At 38.4% G+C, this 17,580-nt stretch overlaps 1 protein-coding gene across 1 annotated transcript in view; it reads right to left on the bottom strand.

Moving 5' to 3' along the window:
* Nucleotides 1-17,580, bottom strand: part of kif26ba (kinesin family member 26Ba) — a 103,572-nt gene that overhangs the window by 16,967 nt on the left and 69,025 nt on the right. Inside the window, exons 8-18 of the mRNA XM_030130322.1 lie at nt 14,809-14,954; nt 14,378-14,494; nt 13,025-13,211; nt 9,576-9,795; nt 3,779-3,950; nt 2,846-3,178; nt 2,005-2,187; nt 1,345-1,483; nt 923-1,127; nt 747-848; nt 361-488 (exon numbers count right to left, since the gene is read on the bottom strand). Of these exons, the coding sequence (XP_029986182.1) occupies nt 361-488; nt 747-848; nt 923-1,127; nt 1,345-1,483; nt 2,005-2,187; nt 2,846-3,178; nt 3,779-3,950; nt 9,576-9,795; nt 13,025-13,211; nt 14,378-14,494; nt 14,809-14,954 (1,932 nt within the window). The remainder of the gene's footprint in view (nt 1-360; nt 489-746; nt 849-922; nt 1,128-1,344; nt 1,484-2,004; nt 2,188-2,845; nt 3,179-3,778; nt 3,951-9,575; nt 9,796-13,024; nt 13,212-14,377; nt 14,495-14,808; nt 14,955-17,580) is intronic.

Here is a 17,580-nt window from a genome sequence, read left to right as displayed (position 1 = left end):
CATAAAACTACAAACACCTATTAAGAGAAATTATATCGGACCATTCAACAGATGTGTTGACATTTTTATGCTGTTTGTAGCAATATTCTGAGGCAGTAACTGTATATTATAAGGAACATTTAGGAAGTGTAATTGTTCTTGGTTTTTATCCAATAATTTAATCTAACTGCAAATGTGTAGGTTATTACAAGTGCAGACAGAGGTAGTTTGAAGGATTGTCTCAATATTTGGCGTCAAAAATCTCCAAGATGGTATTATATAAGAAGGAAGCAAAAATCGTACAAATGATAATATTAAAAACATATCTTAACATACATTATTGCCATATTCCTAAAGCATAAACATAAATAATCTACTTACTGTCTGAGGTCAGAGCATCTGTGGCCTGGCCGTCCTGAGCCAGACAGTGAGATGACAGAGGAGGTGTCGCTGGCATCACGCCTTTCTGGGTGTACACTTTACACCGCTGAGACGGTGATGACGGAGGCCTGCAGAGGCACACAAGGCTCAGTAACAACAGAAACTCACATATCAATAGTCTCATAGCATAATTGTCAAGTCATATTTTTGGCCAAACTTTATTCTCCTGACACTGCTGCTTTATTTTTCATCATTGACTATATCTGAAAAAATATGACTTAAGCAATCATGCTATGAAGCTAAAGATATAGCTTCTTTATTGTTAAATGTTGGCGTTATAACATAACTTATCAGCCCTTTTTTGGTGTTTTAAGGATTCACGTTACCTGTAATCTGAGGTTTTGGTCAGGCTGGCGATGCCAAGGCGTGGTGATCCTAGTGGGCGTGCCTTACCGTCAGCATTACCGCCCACATTTAGATTTTCGTGGCTGTTAAGTCAAATTGTAATAGGTGAAGGTGCATATCAACATGTTTATGATCATAAACCAGCAGTTGTCCTCACCTGTCATGCAAATGGGAGCTTTTGGCCCTCAGGAGGGGGTTGGAGGTGCTGCTACTGCTTCCTGTAACGCTTCTGGTACTGGTGACTATGGGAGAACCGGAACTCTGGGTCAGATTGTGGATCATGGTCTGGGCCAGCTCCGCCTCCTCCACCACCTCCTTGATCTCCTGCAGTTGTTGATCATTGGTCCTCCTTCTAGAAGCTGCTGGCGAGGAGGAGAACTGCACTAAGTCTCTTACGGAGCTTGCAGAGCCAATTTAATAATGAGACCTGTAGCTTTTGGGAGATAGTCTAATTTATTTAGCAGTAAAATTTTGTGCCTCAATTACATATTTAAATGTTAACAGTTGAATGGATTGCTGTACAGTCAATGAAGGTCTAATAGTATTACAAGCAGTATTTATATTCAGGGTGTGATTTACCGGTTTTGATATCTGTCTCCAAAGCAGCAGCAGAGCCAGGACCAGGAGGAACTGGATTTGAAACAGCTGAAGATGGACATGGCTCATATTTACTACCTTGTTTGTTTGCTGGAACCTCTTCAAAGGGGAACTTTGCCACCTGAAAAGAGGAAAGTAAGTTTGACTTGATTTTTCGGAAAGAAAATTATTTTTATCCTTTGTTTTAAAATCAGGCTCTAACTAGCCAAGACAACTGGAACATTCATGGTTGTGATTAGGTAGATGAAAATTGACAAGATCATTCATCTGCTAAAATGTAACCACACTGACATGAAGACACCTGTATAAAAGGCAAGTAGAACCCTGCAGATATCATGAATAAATATGATGTTAATGGGCTGGTGAAATTTAATATAAGTGTTTGTTACACAGTAGAAAACATTTTTCCGATATTAATGCAGGCGACAAAAAGCTGCCTCTAAATAGACACTCTGATGTCAAACAAAAGGTTATGCAGATACATGAAGAAAATATTAAGCAGACACAGACAAAACACTTCTACCATTTAAGAAAAATCAATATTCATTTTGTCAAACGACATGTCAAACATCAGTCTCTGGTACATATGCAACTTGTTTGCATAATAATGACAAAAAAAAACAAAACAGAAAAGTGCTTCACCTCCTCGCTGCCATCAATACAGTCCAATCTCTCCTGCAGCTCAGCAAAGGTGTTACACTTCAGGCACTCGGCTCCTTCTTCTGGCACCGGGGCCAAAGGCTGCCCCAGTAGAGACTGAGAGGGCTGAGGCAGGGGCTGCGAGGGGCCACAGGGCTGCTCCTGGCACTCAGGCTGAGACTGAACCTGGTGAAACACAAGGTAAGGGCAAGTCAGTCTTCTAACATTTATCCACAGTAAATATTCCTCTGCTTAGGGTCATTCCAGGCAAACTCCTCTGGCCTTCACAGTCAATGTCATGGATCTTCTGGAGAGAAAGAAGACATTACCAACTGTAACTTTACAAATTTACAGAGGCCAATGAAAACCACTTCTATAGGGATCAAACAGACCTGGAAAGTGAACCATCATCCAGATTTGTATATTGTATATCTGACACAAATATTACAACCTTCCCCAAATTCAAACAATCCTTCTTGGGAAATTAAATACTTAAAGTGTGGGGGTTTTAAGCTCCAAAGTGGCATGTAACAAGATATTCGGCAGGAAATGTGTTATGCAAAACTAAATAATGTGTAGATATAAAAAGTTTACTTCAGTGCTACACAGGATCCAAATATAATTGCAAGAAAGTGAAAATTAATGATGGTATTACTTCCTGAAAGTGAAAGATTATTTGTTTGGGTGAGAAAGTGTTTTACTTTGATTTAAGCAGCAGGTATTTACATGAAAACACGCTGCCATTTATTGTTACCCCAACTCATGACATGAACTGCGGGGCCTGGTTTAGTTGGTATGGAATGACTCATTACTGTCAGTGCAACTTTAAATGTACTTAAATTACCTTATTCTGGCCTCCGGCTGCTTGACTTTGTGCTTGATGCGTCTCTGATGTTTTACCTCGAAGCAAAGCAGGAATAATTGGTACAAATTCAGGTGGTCCTTCATTATCCGTCAGTTCTCTATCTGACACTGCAGCTCCATTCGGTCCCACATAAATTACTGTGTCACATGACTGTTCGCTGCTTGAGTACTCATCAGGGTCACTAGACAAGCGCAGCAATGGCAGATCTGAGTCAGCGTCACCACGGTGATGAAACGGTCGCAGATGTGTCGGGCGACGCATGCGACCCTCTTCACAGGAGCTCTCTCCTCCAGAAGAACTGGAGGTGTATTGCTGAGTAGGGAAGGTGGATGAATAGAAAATATACTTATTTTAGATTCGCAGAGTATTAGAAAAAAGAGTTCTTGACTTTCTAGCCATTCATCTGCCTTTGGCCACAGAGATAGAAAAGGTAGACGGTAGACAAAATAAACACACCCTGAAGCCAAATACATTTTAAGAATTACATTTTTCTAGTGCCTAGGTTCTTCAGAGCTTTTTTTTCTGACAGAATAATACCCTCTTCCCACACTTTTCTCTTGCTGTACACTTTTGAAATAAGTAGCTATGATAGGTGGGGGTGATGAGCATGTCAGCAGCACATCGTGTGCATGTGGGTTTGGATTTTAAGGTAGAGGAAATGATAAAATAAATATTCATAAATAATTTCAGCTTGAACTTCCATCATTGTCATCAGTCACAGTGAATATCACTTCCTAGTAATAAATGATAGCAATACATTTATCAATAGCTTAACAAGTGAAATAATACCCTTTTACATATCCTTCTAGTTTTTATTAACTTGACCTTAATGTACCCGATTGTAAGTTTTATGAAATTTAGAGAGAAAGCCTTTGAATGTTAATGAAGCATCTAGGTTTTATTGTAACTCACCACAGTGACTTTAGTTTTCTTCTTTTTCATACGGAGGACGCGGGATGCAATCTGGATGGTGGAAAGGGTTTCTGAGAAATCTCTGGGTGAGGCAGAGATGTGAGCAATCATGGTGGTCCGGCAGTTCATGTTGCCTAGCGACTCCCTTAGCAACATGGTCAGCTTGCTGTCCCTTAGTAACAGACATACAGCAGGATGTAAGCATAAAGACACACTAGAAACCCACACACAGTCAAAAGGAGAAGGTGACAAAACTGGTCGATTTTTATGCAGACACTCACACATTATCTAGGAAAGTATTACCAAAGGATGACAAAATATGCTGGTATTTTTAAAATTAAACTCAAGACCTTCCTTTTATATCTGGCTTTCACAGGAGAACTGTTTCACACTTTGTGATAACAGTTTGTGTCTATGAAAAGTGTGATATAAATAAACTGCGACTGACTAAACACTTTCTACAGGTTGGAGAAAATGCTCTCATTTCACATGTGATACTTGATAATCATATAACATATGACTCACATTAAAGATGCTGAAAGATTCAAAAGCTGAGTTAATGCTAATTATTATTGATATGTTTTGATCGATACCACAGAATGAGATGAGAGGTCACTAATTCAGCCTAAAGCTCACAAAGACCTAAAAGAAACACTCAGGATATTCTGTACTGAGGTCTAATATTGGGAGATGATCTATCTCCCAGAGAGATTATACTCACAGATGGAGGAGTAAAACTAGGCTGTGTGCTTAAGAAAAGACTTTCTACTGGGTGGGATACTGCAGTCATTCACAAGCCTGTGTGTGTGTGTGTGTGTGTGTGTGTGTGTGTGTGTGTGTGTGTGTGTGTGTGTGTGTGTGTGTGTGTGTGTGTGTGTGTGCGTAGGTGTGTGTGTGTGTGTGTGCTGAGGCCTGCAGGCTGACAGTGAGTACAGCTCCTTCGTGGCCCAATACCTCATGCTGCTGTCCCCTTTTTCTAAAAACACAGCCTGCAGGCATGTCTCTCCAACACGTATGTGTAGACTCACATGCACACAGATACACATTAAGTGAGTACACACTTCTGTCTTGACCTCCTCTTTCTCATCGATGCCTTTTTATTCTCCTCTCCTCTCTTCTTCTTTCTCCGGTTGCTGCCTCAGGCTTCAACAATCCCTCCCCATATATCTCTCTGTCTCTCCTTGAGATTAATGTAGCTAAAATTCATGACTAAGAAGTATTCATTTGCATGTTAATTCAAGTGGTAGGTGCGTTAGATTAGATTTAACATTTCAGCCTTTGCAAGATTCATTACTAGAGTTTCACCAGGAAGTTTTTTTTTATATGTAACATTATGCCTGCTATGATTAAAACCAACCTATTATAAATGCAGATAATTCTTAGATTACTGTCAGTGCACAAAACTAATATTAAGATCCACACCTGTGTCCCTGCAGTTTCTTTTATGAGTTGATTTTCTGAGAGTACAGAAGGTGAAAGGGTTAAGATCACAATACTGTATGTAAATGTCAGACCATCTGAAAGTACACTAAGCATTGCCTATTGCCTGTCTATGTGATGATACACTACATGCATCTTTTTATGATGAGAGGCAAGTGTCTGCCCTTTTTGCTGAACTGGGAAAATATAAGAGCACAACAATGTTCAATATTGTACTGATCTTCTAACATGAAATCACTGGTTACCTAGCAACAGGACTGGAACAGGACTGGGATTATAAGAACAGGCTGGGACCCCATCCTTAAAGTCGTGAAGCACTGGGAAACAGGCTCAGCATTCAGTTATAATAAAATGAATAAGGCACAGTTCTTGGACTGTAGCTGGATTTGAACAGATTGTTGGCTTTTTTCTTTTTTTTCTTTTCTTTTTTTTTTTTTTTTTTACAGTGCTCTATCATGGAAATGACTGCTACTTTGTGTTGGATTGCTTTTCTCTCTTTTTCAGAGGTGCTGACTGTTGGTTTCTCATATTAGTGGTTGGTTTATCATGTTCATAAATTATGAGAGCTGGCTCCAAAGGTGCTCATCTAGTGTATACGCCAAAAATTTTTTTGCTTCCATGCTTTACACCCAAATGCACACATGGATTTGTGTCTCCTCCCTTCTTCTATAGACCTTCCCAAAAAACTTGACTTTAACATGCAGAAACTTATTTCTATGCTCCTTGGATGTTTTACAAATGCAGTTCCTTCACAGTATAAAAATTCATAAAACACAGAGATTGTTTGGAGAGAGGAAGTCTAACACTCTCCATACTATTATTGTATCTCTGCATGCTTTTACTCCTGCTTTCACTGTAGTTTATATTCTCCTGTCTATAGCCATATCTCCAAATATATTGATATTTAACATTTAACAAAGTACAAGGTTTAAACATTTGGGGGATAAAACTACACTCGAAAAAGTTATTCACAGGGTTAGTGAGTAACACTTAAAATCAAGAGATGTTTCAGCATGAAAAATAGGTTTGCACACATTTTGGAAACAAAAGTTTGTTCAATTTTGATGAAACATTGACCCATATGCTCAACACTGTTAAAGTATTGAGTTAATGCAACTTTCAAGGTCAAGGTCAGGGAGTACTTCATCATCCCCGAAGTGCAATTCATTTTACAGCCAGCAGTAAGTCAAACATAAAAAACAACACCAATCCAAACACACACACTAATAAAAGAATGAAAAATACATTGAGGGACAGAGTGTTATGTAATATTATTAAAAAGGCCAGTGGAAATAGGTATGAATGAGTTCTTCAGTCTGTTTGTCCTACACCTGGGCAGACTGTATCTATGTCCAGATGGCAGCATTTTAGATTCAGCAGACAGACAGAAGGTGACTACTGTCTGCAGTGATCGATCAGGTCTTTTTCACCACTCTCAGGGTGGAAAGCTCCTGGAGGTTTATGCCTGCGATCTTGCTGTACACCCATACAATGTGTTCCAGGCATTTTTGACTTTTAAAAGTAAGTGATCCAAACCAGCAGATAAAACGTTAAAACAGACTCAATAAAATAAGAATCAATCATTTTCATAAAAACAGAGTCAACATTAAAATTTTCCACTACTTTAATGAGCTGTTAGATTAGTGACACTGTTACACCATGAGTAAAGTACTCTGCAGGGTTGAGGACGACCCCTCTGCTGCCAATTGAGGTTTTGCACAAACATCACATAATCACGTGGTTTTGTGTTTACAACGCCATATTGGTAGGCAAGCTTTCCTTGGATTGTACAACATGTTAAATGATGGACCTGCTAAACTCATGTATGCCGTTTGTTACTTAGCTTTCACCAGTTATAAGTTAGGGATAAAAACCGCTGGGTTCCACTGGTGGCAGCGGTGGTTCTGTTTTGCCGACCGTTGTTTATAGTTATTACCACGGTTAGCGTAGCTTCTCAGTATAGTTAGCCTGCGTGCCTGCTGTGTTTAGCGGCGTGGAAAAAAAGAATTGTCATCATGTGGTACGGTGAAGAAGACTCCTTTAAACCTACCAGGAGGGCTTCCCCTGACCTATCACGCTATAGAGAGAAAGTGATTGTGGCTCTACCTGCTCCCTTTGCCGGTGAAGCAGCTGGAAGTAGCAGTCGGTGCTACGGCTAGCGACACCGGTGAGTTCAGCGGGGAGCTGGTGACAATACTTCCCACCCGTCTATGCAAGTCTGCTTTTCTACTATGGGACAGCCTTCCCAATGTGGTCAAGTTAAATTATGCGGCTGTGAAAGAGAAGATGGGATCGGCTTTTGGACAGAGACAGTTAATGGACCGTTTGAGAGCTAACATATCGGTTCATTCACGAGTTCCGGGGCAGAGCCTGGAGGTGTACGCGGCTGATGTGAGCCGGCTGGAGCTGGTACTCGTGTTTTTGCCTCCGAGTTGCCCGCGCATCATTGTTGTTAGTAAACATTGAAACTCATTTATGGTGCCTTTATCACAAGCAGACATACTCGCAAATAACAAAACACACAAACACGAGTCCAAAGAAAAACACGATATAAAGCAACAGTTCTGACTTTCTGGATCCAGATAGCGTGCCTACCAATATGGCGGTGTAAACAACAATCACATGACCAGTGACGTCAGCTGCAAGTCCTCAATATACATATTTCTCAAAGAAGTGATGCAGTGGGAAAGAACTGTGGCTCTTTAACTTTATAAAGAGTGTTTCACGCCTTTTCGCCATTACTTAGCACTACCTTCATGTGGAGCAAGTTAGCTTAGCTGTCTGTTGCTAAGGCGCTACTTAGCTTAGCTCCTTCCTGACAGAGGACATGCTAGCTCTATGAGCAGCAACAACTTTAGCGATGTAGAAAAATATTACAAAAGGCAAGAAAATAATAATGCTGTTCTGAGTGCTTTATTGGGGCTCAAGTGATCAACAGGGAGAACAGATTTCTACATATTATATACCAGCAGGGTATGACTTACTGCCTTATGGTGTCTTTACTGTTCTGTTCTCACCCTATCTCTGCTGATACACTGATCATTTCTCACAGTGTCATAGGTTTACTTCTCATCCATGCGCACTCAGGATGCACTGTACTGACAGACATCTCAACTTTATTTTCATCTAACATGATGTTATAATGCCAGCAAAACACAAACTCCTGCATTTTAAGGTGAAGTAAACTCTAAACACTCTACATACTGTTGAAGTAGACACAGGTTTGTATAATGAACTGTTACTGAAAACTGGAAGGGATAATGTTATACTGTTGTAAACTATCCTCCTTTTCTATTTCCAAAGTAAATTGACCTTCAATAAAAACATTAGCAGACAAACTCTTAGTTCAGAGTGTTTATATAAGAGACTGGCAGCAGCCCTGCACTGACGCACTTTATTTCAGTTTCTATTCACATCCACGTGAACTAAGCAGGATTCAATCATTCTATCACCTTTGCTCAGTGAAATGTATTCAGGTTTGGCAGTGCTGTACTGGTATAGACTCGCTTTCAGAGGTATCAATGGCAGCAGTACAGCCTCCATTATTAAACTGCACCAAGTCCTCTTATAATCCGACAACATAAAAAGCAGTCTGGGTCACCACTCATAAACTAGACTCAGCACAGCTTTGCTTACAGCTTCAATATCACTGTAGGAAGAAGGTTGTTTTGCAATGTAAATGCAAAAGCTGGTGATTAAATTAGCCAAGCTGGGATCACAGAGCTTCACAGCCTAAAGGAGAGTGGAATCGCAAGAAGGAAGGAAGGTTGAAAAGATGACTTAAAATGAAAGGAAAGGTGAAATAAGGACGGTCACAGGTCGGTTCATATATGGCACAGTCTATCCACACTGACATACAGCAGTCATACTCAGCAACACATACACAGTGTCATAGCGAGTATCACTGTACTCTCCACTATCTAAATATTGAAATTAATATTGTATTTTTATATTCGTCCTCATGTTTTTACTGTCCTCAGTCTGTTTGAGTTACCTCTCCATTTCATCTCTCAGGAGGAACCGTAAGTGAACCAGCAAAATGAATGTGATGAATATGTAACAGCAGCTGTTGTTGTTTATAGCATTAAGTCCCCCAAACCTGAGGGAACCTAAGAGATCTGTCCTCTGCTTTCCTCTTCTCTTCCAGGTCCAAAACATCCTCCTTTCTTCCCCATTCCACCTTTCGCTCTTTCTGTTGTTTCTATATTGTCACCTGGGACCTGATGTATCTACTATGTACTTATTCCTGCTCTCAGCTTCCTTCAAACTGTTGAAAGCTTCCAGGTCTTCATGTTTTCTCACCCTCTCCTCTATAATTTTGTCTCTCACACACAGACAGACATGTACACTGCCTTACTTGTATGGGATGTGTTTGCTCCCGTTGACCAAAGCCAGGATTACGTTGCCAAGAGCAGATAGAGAAAGGCACAGAGGGGCCGAGCTGGGTGAAGAGTTCTCCCTGTTTTTTCCTCCTCCTCCTCCTCCTCCTCCTCCTGCTCCTCCTCCACTTTCACCAAGTACTCTGACGTCACAGCTGCCCAGGTCCAGCAGGTGGAGGCGGCTGCGACCTCCTGACACTAGCAAAAATGGAAAATGTGTCATGAATAGAGAATAGAGAAATAATGATTTGAGAGAAATGATGTTAGAGACCGAGGTGAGAAAAGCATGAAAATGTAAATGAGATTGATTCTAGTCTTGGATATTTCAAAGAGTCATTCTGGAGGTTTAACTTCTGCTGAACTCTAAAAGGAGCACGTATTAAATGGTTTGTGAGGAAATAACTAAAAGTCTGTAAAATCTGCAAATATTTGTGACCCACTGTGCACACTAGGGTAACAAATGTCACTATCACTGAGAAATATAAAAGGCAACTCTGCAGAATGTGCAGGAAAATGTGTTCCTCTGAACTGGGCAACAAGCAAAGTCCCATTGATAATGGCACAAGTCTATACAGACAGAGACAAAATATGAAACATTTCACTAGAACAAATCTTAAAAAGATGTGCATTTCAGGTTGTGGAGTGGTTTTGTGGAACAGAATGGAACTAATATCAAACAGTGTGAAAACATCATAGAATGTATAAAAACCTTATTTTTCAGAGATATAGTGGCAGTGAACGAGAGTATAATAGTAATGGTTGTTGATGGTACATAATCATTTGTTGTCTTTTTTGTAATTTAGTGACTGACTTGTCCTTTGTTATGGACTGTATACATTGGCTGATTGGCCAAGTCATGTGGAATTGGGGTGGGACAATGTGGGCTCGACTTCTTACTATTCCTTTTCAGACATGGTGGTCAAAGAGTCACAGTGAAATTGTTGTACATTTGTGTGATATTTGTTTTCTTTTTTGGTTGCTTTATTTCCATATATTGGAGTGTCCTTTTGGATCTAGAATTTCTTTTGTCTACTTATGTTTGAGGGGAATTCTATCTATATGTGTAATACGGCTATGAAATGGATGGAGTTTACTTTAGATATATATAATATTTTTTGCCTTTTGTGCAGGATTGTTTACAATTTATTTTGACGTGTAAGATTTGTTAAGGTACTTTGAGGAACTGACATGGGACTTTGTGATCAGTAGAAAAAGATGGGGTTAGGGGGCGGGAGTATATAAGTAGTACTTCACATTCATCCTTTTCGAATGTTTTTTTTTTTTTATTTTTTTTTTACTTTTTTCCAAACTTCTTTTCAATTGTTTTTTTTTTTTTTTTTTGGGGGGGGGGGGGTATCTTCGAAATAAAAAAATAAATACCTGAATATGTGTCAAAAGACAATTTGACAAAACCGATGCAGATGTGTTTAATAAAACGTGGGGTCATTTTATGCTATACATTGGTTTGAACATTTCTGCTATTTTTGTAAGTGTTTGAATGACTTATAGCTAACCTCAGACAGAATCACCTCACCTGAATATTTACCTCCTTCATAGTCATTGGTTCTGCCAACTGTGAGTATCTACATCTGAGCTGAAATGTCTTAACTTGTTCTACATTTTTATTTTTGCTGATGTTCACAAAAGAAAAAAATAAAAAGACACCATCAGCCATAATATTCTGACCACTAAGAGAGGAAGTGGTGATAATATTAATTATTTCATTACAATTTAAAATGAACATTTACTTACACAATATTAGACAGATGTAATAATGTTCTGCTCCCACAGATGTTCAATTGGCTGAGATCCAGTTGATGTTCTGACTGTCTTTTGGTAGGCACTAACCAACTTTACATTGGGAATAAACGACAAGATCTGGAGATGCTCGGACCCAGTGATTTGGCCACCACAATTTCTCCCTTGTCAGTCTTTCTCAGATCCTTGCTCTTGCCCATTTTGCTATTTCTAACACATCAACTTCAAAAGCTAAATGTTCACTTGCTGCCTAATATATCCCACCCAGTGACAGGGCCCACTGTAATGAGATAATCCAAATTAAAACCACTTTGACTGTCAGTGGTAATGATGTTATGGCTCATGGGTGTATTTTTAAAAAAAAAAATCATATTTACTTGTTAGTAAGTTTCACTAAAAGGACACAAACTAACACGTAAACCATTTCTTAATTTTCTGTTACAATTTAATCCTGTTTAAGGTCTCAACAGAGGAGAGTAGAATCCTGAGGGAAGGTTGAAAAGACCTGATCCTGGCTGATACTGGGTGAAGCCTGTTGGGATAACCATTTACCATCACACTCAGACCTACAGATCATTTAGAAAGACCGATTCAACTATCAAAACAGTGGCGAGAAGATAGAGTTCACACAGACAGGCCTCAAACAGAGAGTGGCTGAGTTAGTGCAGTACTAATATGATGCCAAACAAGTTAACTATACTTTCAATAATTACTAGGATGGGGGTTCTATAGTGTAGTCACAGATAGAATACTGGACCTTTTTTTTGCAAACAATCCTTTTTTTTTCAATTTCCAGAATGATTCACAACCAGGTGTCTTACATTAGTGCAGAATATAACTGACTGTATGACTTCTGGCAGAGTAAAGAAAAACACAAAAATATTTCAAAAATTATAATTATATGAGGCATCTCCAGCTGAAGCCTCATCCTTATCTTTTTATGTCATCCTCAAGTATCTTCACTGCCTGAATGTCTTATCACTGGCTTTTCTTTTTCTTCTTCTCTTTTAATTGTATGTGTGCCGACACTTTGAAACACAAACAACGCAAAAAAAGAAGAAAAAAAATTCTTTCTCCCACTCATATATATATATATATATATATATATATATATATATATATATATATATATATATATATATATATATATATATATATATATATACTGAAGGGAATAATTATCAGCGATATTTTGGTCAGGCATCTGTCACAGTCTTTCTTTGTCAAACACACACAAAGAACATAATGATACCCCTGCATTATCACTCAGTTATTTATACAGGTGCCAGAGAATGTGTGATAAGACTCTGAATTACCATGAACACAGAGTCTATATAGGGATCATATAGACTGTGACTATACTCTGTCAAAGGCTCAGATGCTAAAGCTTTTTGTTTATTTATACTGACAATTGGTAAATAGGGTGATCTGTCCATCATTAATATTTATAGCCATCCTGCTTTTCCTAGTCGTAAACAGCATGCTTGTGTCTTTTTTGTCTTTTTGTGTCTTTATGATATACTAGAGGATGTACTGGATGAGTCATTTGTTATTATTACTAGTGCTAGTCTTAATATTATGCCTGATGTTAGTAATTACATAAAGTGGTGGTACCAGTAACATGTTTAATGATAATAATTGGAACAAACACAACACTAGAAGTACTTACTCCCTCCTTTGCCTGTCTTTTCCATGCGATACTGGTATATGTGTAACGTGAACAGCATATGTGAGTTCCTGTGCTCTTCTTCGGTGGTGTTAGGGCGTTGGCTGCTGTGGCGTGCTGCTATGGCTGCATCGAGGAACCACGCAGCTTTCTCAGGGGTCGGTGCACGCAGTTCAGATTGGTTCTGGAGCTGAAAATGCGTGGGAAGAAAAATACAATGGTGTGAGTATTTGGCACCTTTTTATGTGATAATTAAGCAGCTCAAAGTGACCAGATGAAGGAGAGCCAGACAGGGAGGATTCATTTTAGCACAGGGGAGGGAGGGAGGGAGGGAGAGTTTGGGCATGTGTGTAGTACTGCAGGATATCATTACTGATGAGATTATGTCAGATTAGTTAAGGATTACACAGATGTGCTTGTATCAGACCCTCTAATCCTATAAACATATAACTACAACTACACACTCGCACACAAGCTCACCCTCTCTGCCTTTTTGGCTCAAACATATATAACATGTATATGTTTACATACTGGTCACCGCTATGTAGTGATGAGTTACATAAAATCAATGGAGCTAATGTTAACATTTATGATGGTGATTATTTTTAACTCTATGTTTGATGGCTCATACATCAAAGAGAATACAAGCAATGGGAAAGCTGAAAAAAAAAAAAAAGAAGTAAAATGTAGTTAGAAAGTCATTTAATATATTCTCACCGTACATATTTGACAAATATGAAGACATTTTCCACTTTAAATAGATATAATCTATCTCATGTTTGTGGTTCATTTACATCTTTTGACTCTTTAAATCTATAAATTGTGCTCAATAAAAAGAATAAAAATATACATTAATCATAATATACATTAACATTTATTTTAATATTTATTAGGAATACGCATACATTTGAACCAATTTTGACTAAAATCAATCACAACCATATGTCTGGTGGACATGAAGATTGTACCTGTTAAGAAGGTTTTTAGACATGAACAAAGAGAGAAATGTAATACAGAATGTCTCTTTGTTCATGTCTCCGAATCTGCTACACTCAAGTCTGTTTTTTTTTTCTAGTTTGAATGAACCAGCTGTGAGTGCTACCTCCATTTAAGTACATGTAATGAACAAAACAAGCAGCGATTTGTGATTGCAGCATTTTTTTTTTTTTTTTTTATTTTTTATCTCTGATCCATTTTCAAAGAAAATTGACTCAAATTGCAGACTTAACCTCACAGTCTGTATATTTGTTACCACAGTGAGTGTGTATATGGTAGATAAAACAACAAAAACTTCCCAGGCCTGGAAAAACAAAGGTGAATCATACTTGTAAATGGTGTGTGTTTTTGTGTGTGTACCTGCATGCCACAGATGGGGTCCTCACACAGGTAGACTCCAGGTGATTGTCCATCCTGTAAACTGCCTGTAGCCACTTCAGAAAGCAAGTCCTTAAGGTTTTCTTCTTTTCCCCAAACCTACACACAAACACACACTCAGTGTATTATAGTGTAATTTACTAAAGATAGTGGTGGTAATTATATTAGATTTTATTTTCAGGCAAAACCGTGTATGTTGCAGCTTTATTAGAGAAAACTAGTGCATTCACAAGGTTAAAAAGCTTACAAATACTGACAACTAAAACCAAAAAATACACTGCTAGCTCCACTGCAACTACTGCTACCTCAAAGAAATCAGACTGTCAGCAGCCTCCTTTATTAAATGCCAGCGCTGAAGTAACTTATTTAAGTCTGAAGCAACAGTACAAATGAGGGTTGTAAGGAACACTGACCTCAACTGCAGACACGCGAACAGAAAAGCGAGCTCCTGTCTTCTCCTTCCTCTCATTGATGAGTTTAAACAGCCAAGAGATGGCACAGGGGATTATTCCCAGAGTCTGAAGTGAATCGTCGCGGCCAATCATTGTGTGTGATTTTCCTGCAGGATACAGATGAAGTCAGCAACGAAGAAGAGCAGACAACAAAAGATTGAAGTGTATCAAAAAGAGCATCATAAAAAGTGCTTTATCTGAATAGATTATCATGCATGTGCACACGGATTCCCCACCCCCCCAGATCTGTCCCTTTGAGCCACAGGATGGTGCTCACCCCCCCTGCACTTGCTCTACCTGTCAGGAGTTGGAGATCAAACACACATCTAAACAAAGCCATATGTTATACCTAACAATCTCACCTACACAAGCACTTACACAAAAAACTGAGGACATCAAAAGGCTGAGTTGTGTGATGCTGTGTAGAGAAATGTGTGTGATTTGTTCTCAAACGGGATGGGGGGAGGTTGTCAACTACACTGTAATTTTACATTGTTATCTCTCAGTGTTTCCTGAAGCATCTAGAGTTACTGTCAAAACAAAGATGCTGTTCATGATCTGTCACAAAAACAACAGAAAAAAACTAAATATGCTCATCAAAAGGAATCAACACTGCCATTGTTTTCTTTCTGTTTTTTTCTCCTTGATTTTCTACTGTATGTGTTAACATTAAGTTACTGGAAACCTGTCCTAATTTCAACATGTCTTATCCTAACCTAAAGGAGTCCAACAGCTGCAGGTGACCAAAAGTATCTACTGATATACAATCTTTAAAGGAGTGATATTTTGCCTTTTAAATGGAATTATGCATTTTAAAACATTTCCCTGTGGTCTACATAATCTGTAAATGCTATGCTTGGGTCTGAATCCTTCATTAATTCAACTCCACAGGTCAATCTTCAACCCTATTTCTGACTAATGACACAAGAAAGGTCGTTTTGAGCGCTGGCCCTTTAAATGCAAATGAGCCACTTCACACCCCATCCCATCCAGGTTGTTGACTGTGCTGCTCTGTCCTGTTCAACCAACAACTGAACATTTTAGGTAATCGACTCGCAGTTTGGACATATTTTCAGTATGGACTAAAACCGCTGCTGCTGTCAAACAATTATGTCGTACTTGGAGAAATGTTCATCTGAAGTCTTGACCTTATATGTGCAAATGTCGTGACTTAACTAGTTATAATTGTAACAAATTAAGCAGGAATTAAAATGGGTTGTAGAAATCCACTTGATTTTTGCCAAAATGAATGTAAAGATAGCTTTGCAGCATCTGGAGGGTTCAAATTCAAACTTTTTGAACTATTAGGGTCCAAATACACAAATAAATGTACCAAAGACTAATAAAAGTGAGTTTAGCAAAATATGACCCCTTTAATAACTTGGATCATTAATCCAATTAAATTTAAATCATTCAGTTCAGTTTCTCAGTTTTTCGGTGCTATCAGATGTGTCTCATTTGGGCATTCAGAGGCTCCATAGTGAACATAAAAACACTGTCAGCAGGACTGATTCACCAGTAACACCCATGTAGTTTGACATATGACAGTGGCCGCAGACACTTGTTTTTATGTTCACTTATTTGGCGGGAAAAGTCACTTTTGCTTCACTTTTCTCCATTTTAATATAGTAACCTTACTCTGAGCTTTTTTTTTTTTTTTTAACAACTTCATTTATCATTTTTCCATAACAATTACATCCTTAAGGCCTTACTCTGAGCTTTTATGAACATATACACCATCGGTAAATTAACTATAGGGCAAAACATGATTTTCACTGAAAAAATGCAAAATGCAGAGGATAATATTGTCATAAAAGGCTAGGAAAGGCTAGATGTAGAGAGGGATGTCCCTGTAAAATAGTTCTAGGTCTTTCAGGATTAAAAGACATTTGAAACTGTGGTTGAGAGACAATCAAGAATGTGACCATGAAATAAGATGAGATCGAGCCTTGTGCAATATATTTATATTTTTGTGTAGAGATTGTTTAGATTTAGTGTATCCTTAAAATAGAGCACTTGGGTGTTTCTGCTCAATATTTTGTACAGGCTAATGGTGCATGCAATACAGATTAATTTTAAATTATTTTGTACTAAATGTCTGTGCTAACATTGGCCATGTTGCATTTTATAGTATCTGTATTTGTCCCTGCATGTATTTAGTGTGTTTTTGTGTAACATCAACCTGCCAGGAGGTCTACAGATGGCTATAATCTGGCATATTTACATTTTCTTAAATTTTCATTAATATGCATTGTTCCTCCTTTTCTTAAATAAATAAAAATAAATAAATAAAAGAACTACATACCTCATATTATAAGGACCTGCATTTTATCCACAATCAAGTCCCCAATACTCACAGACACCTGAATGTAGATGTAGTGGTTTGATTTAACTGAATTAATACTTGATTTATTTTTTTCTTTTTTGTACTCCTTTTACCAGCGAAGTTATGTAATCACTTGTGCCTGTCTGTCTGTCAGTAGGAATTTGCTAAATCTAGTGCATTTGACAAGCGGCAGAGCAAGAGCAAATCCTGGATTTGGTTTATTTATTTATTTATTTTTATCAGGTTTCTAACCTTGGAGTACAGGCCTTGAAGGAGGGATGTGCTCAATTGACTGCCCCTCAAGCCAAAAACCCTTGAACAGCCCTCTCCTCTCTGTGTATCGACTAGTTTTAAACCATCTGTATTAATGTTTTGCACCACAAGGTTCCTCTTCTGATTAAAATAAG

This window comes from Sphaeramia orbicularis, chromosome 3 (assembly GCF_902148855.1).
Source record: "Sphaeramia orbicularis chromosome 3, fSphaOr1.1, whole genome shotgun sequence".
In the NCBI taxonomy this organism is placed as follows: Eukaryota; Metazoa; Chordata; class Actinopteri; order Kurtiformes; family Apogonidae; genus Sphaeramia; species Sphaeramia orbicularis.
This window is presented reverse-complemented; position numbering and strand designations above follow the sequence as displayed.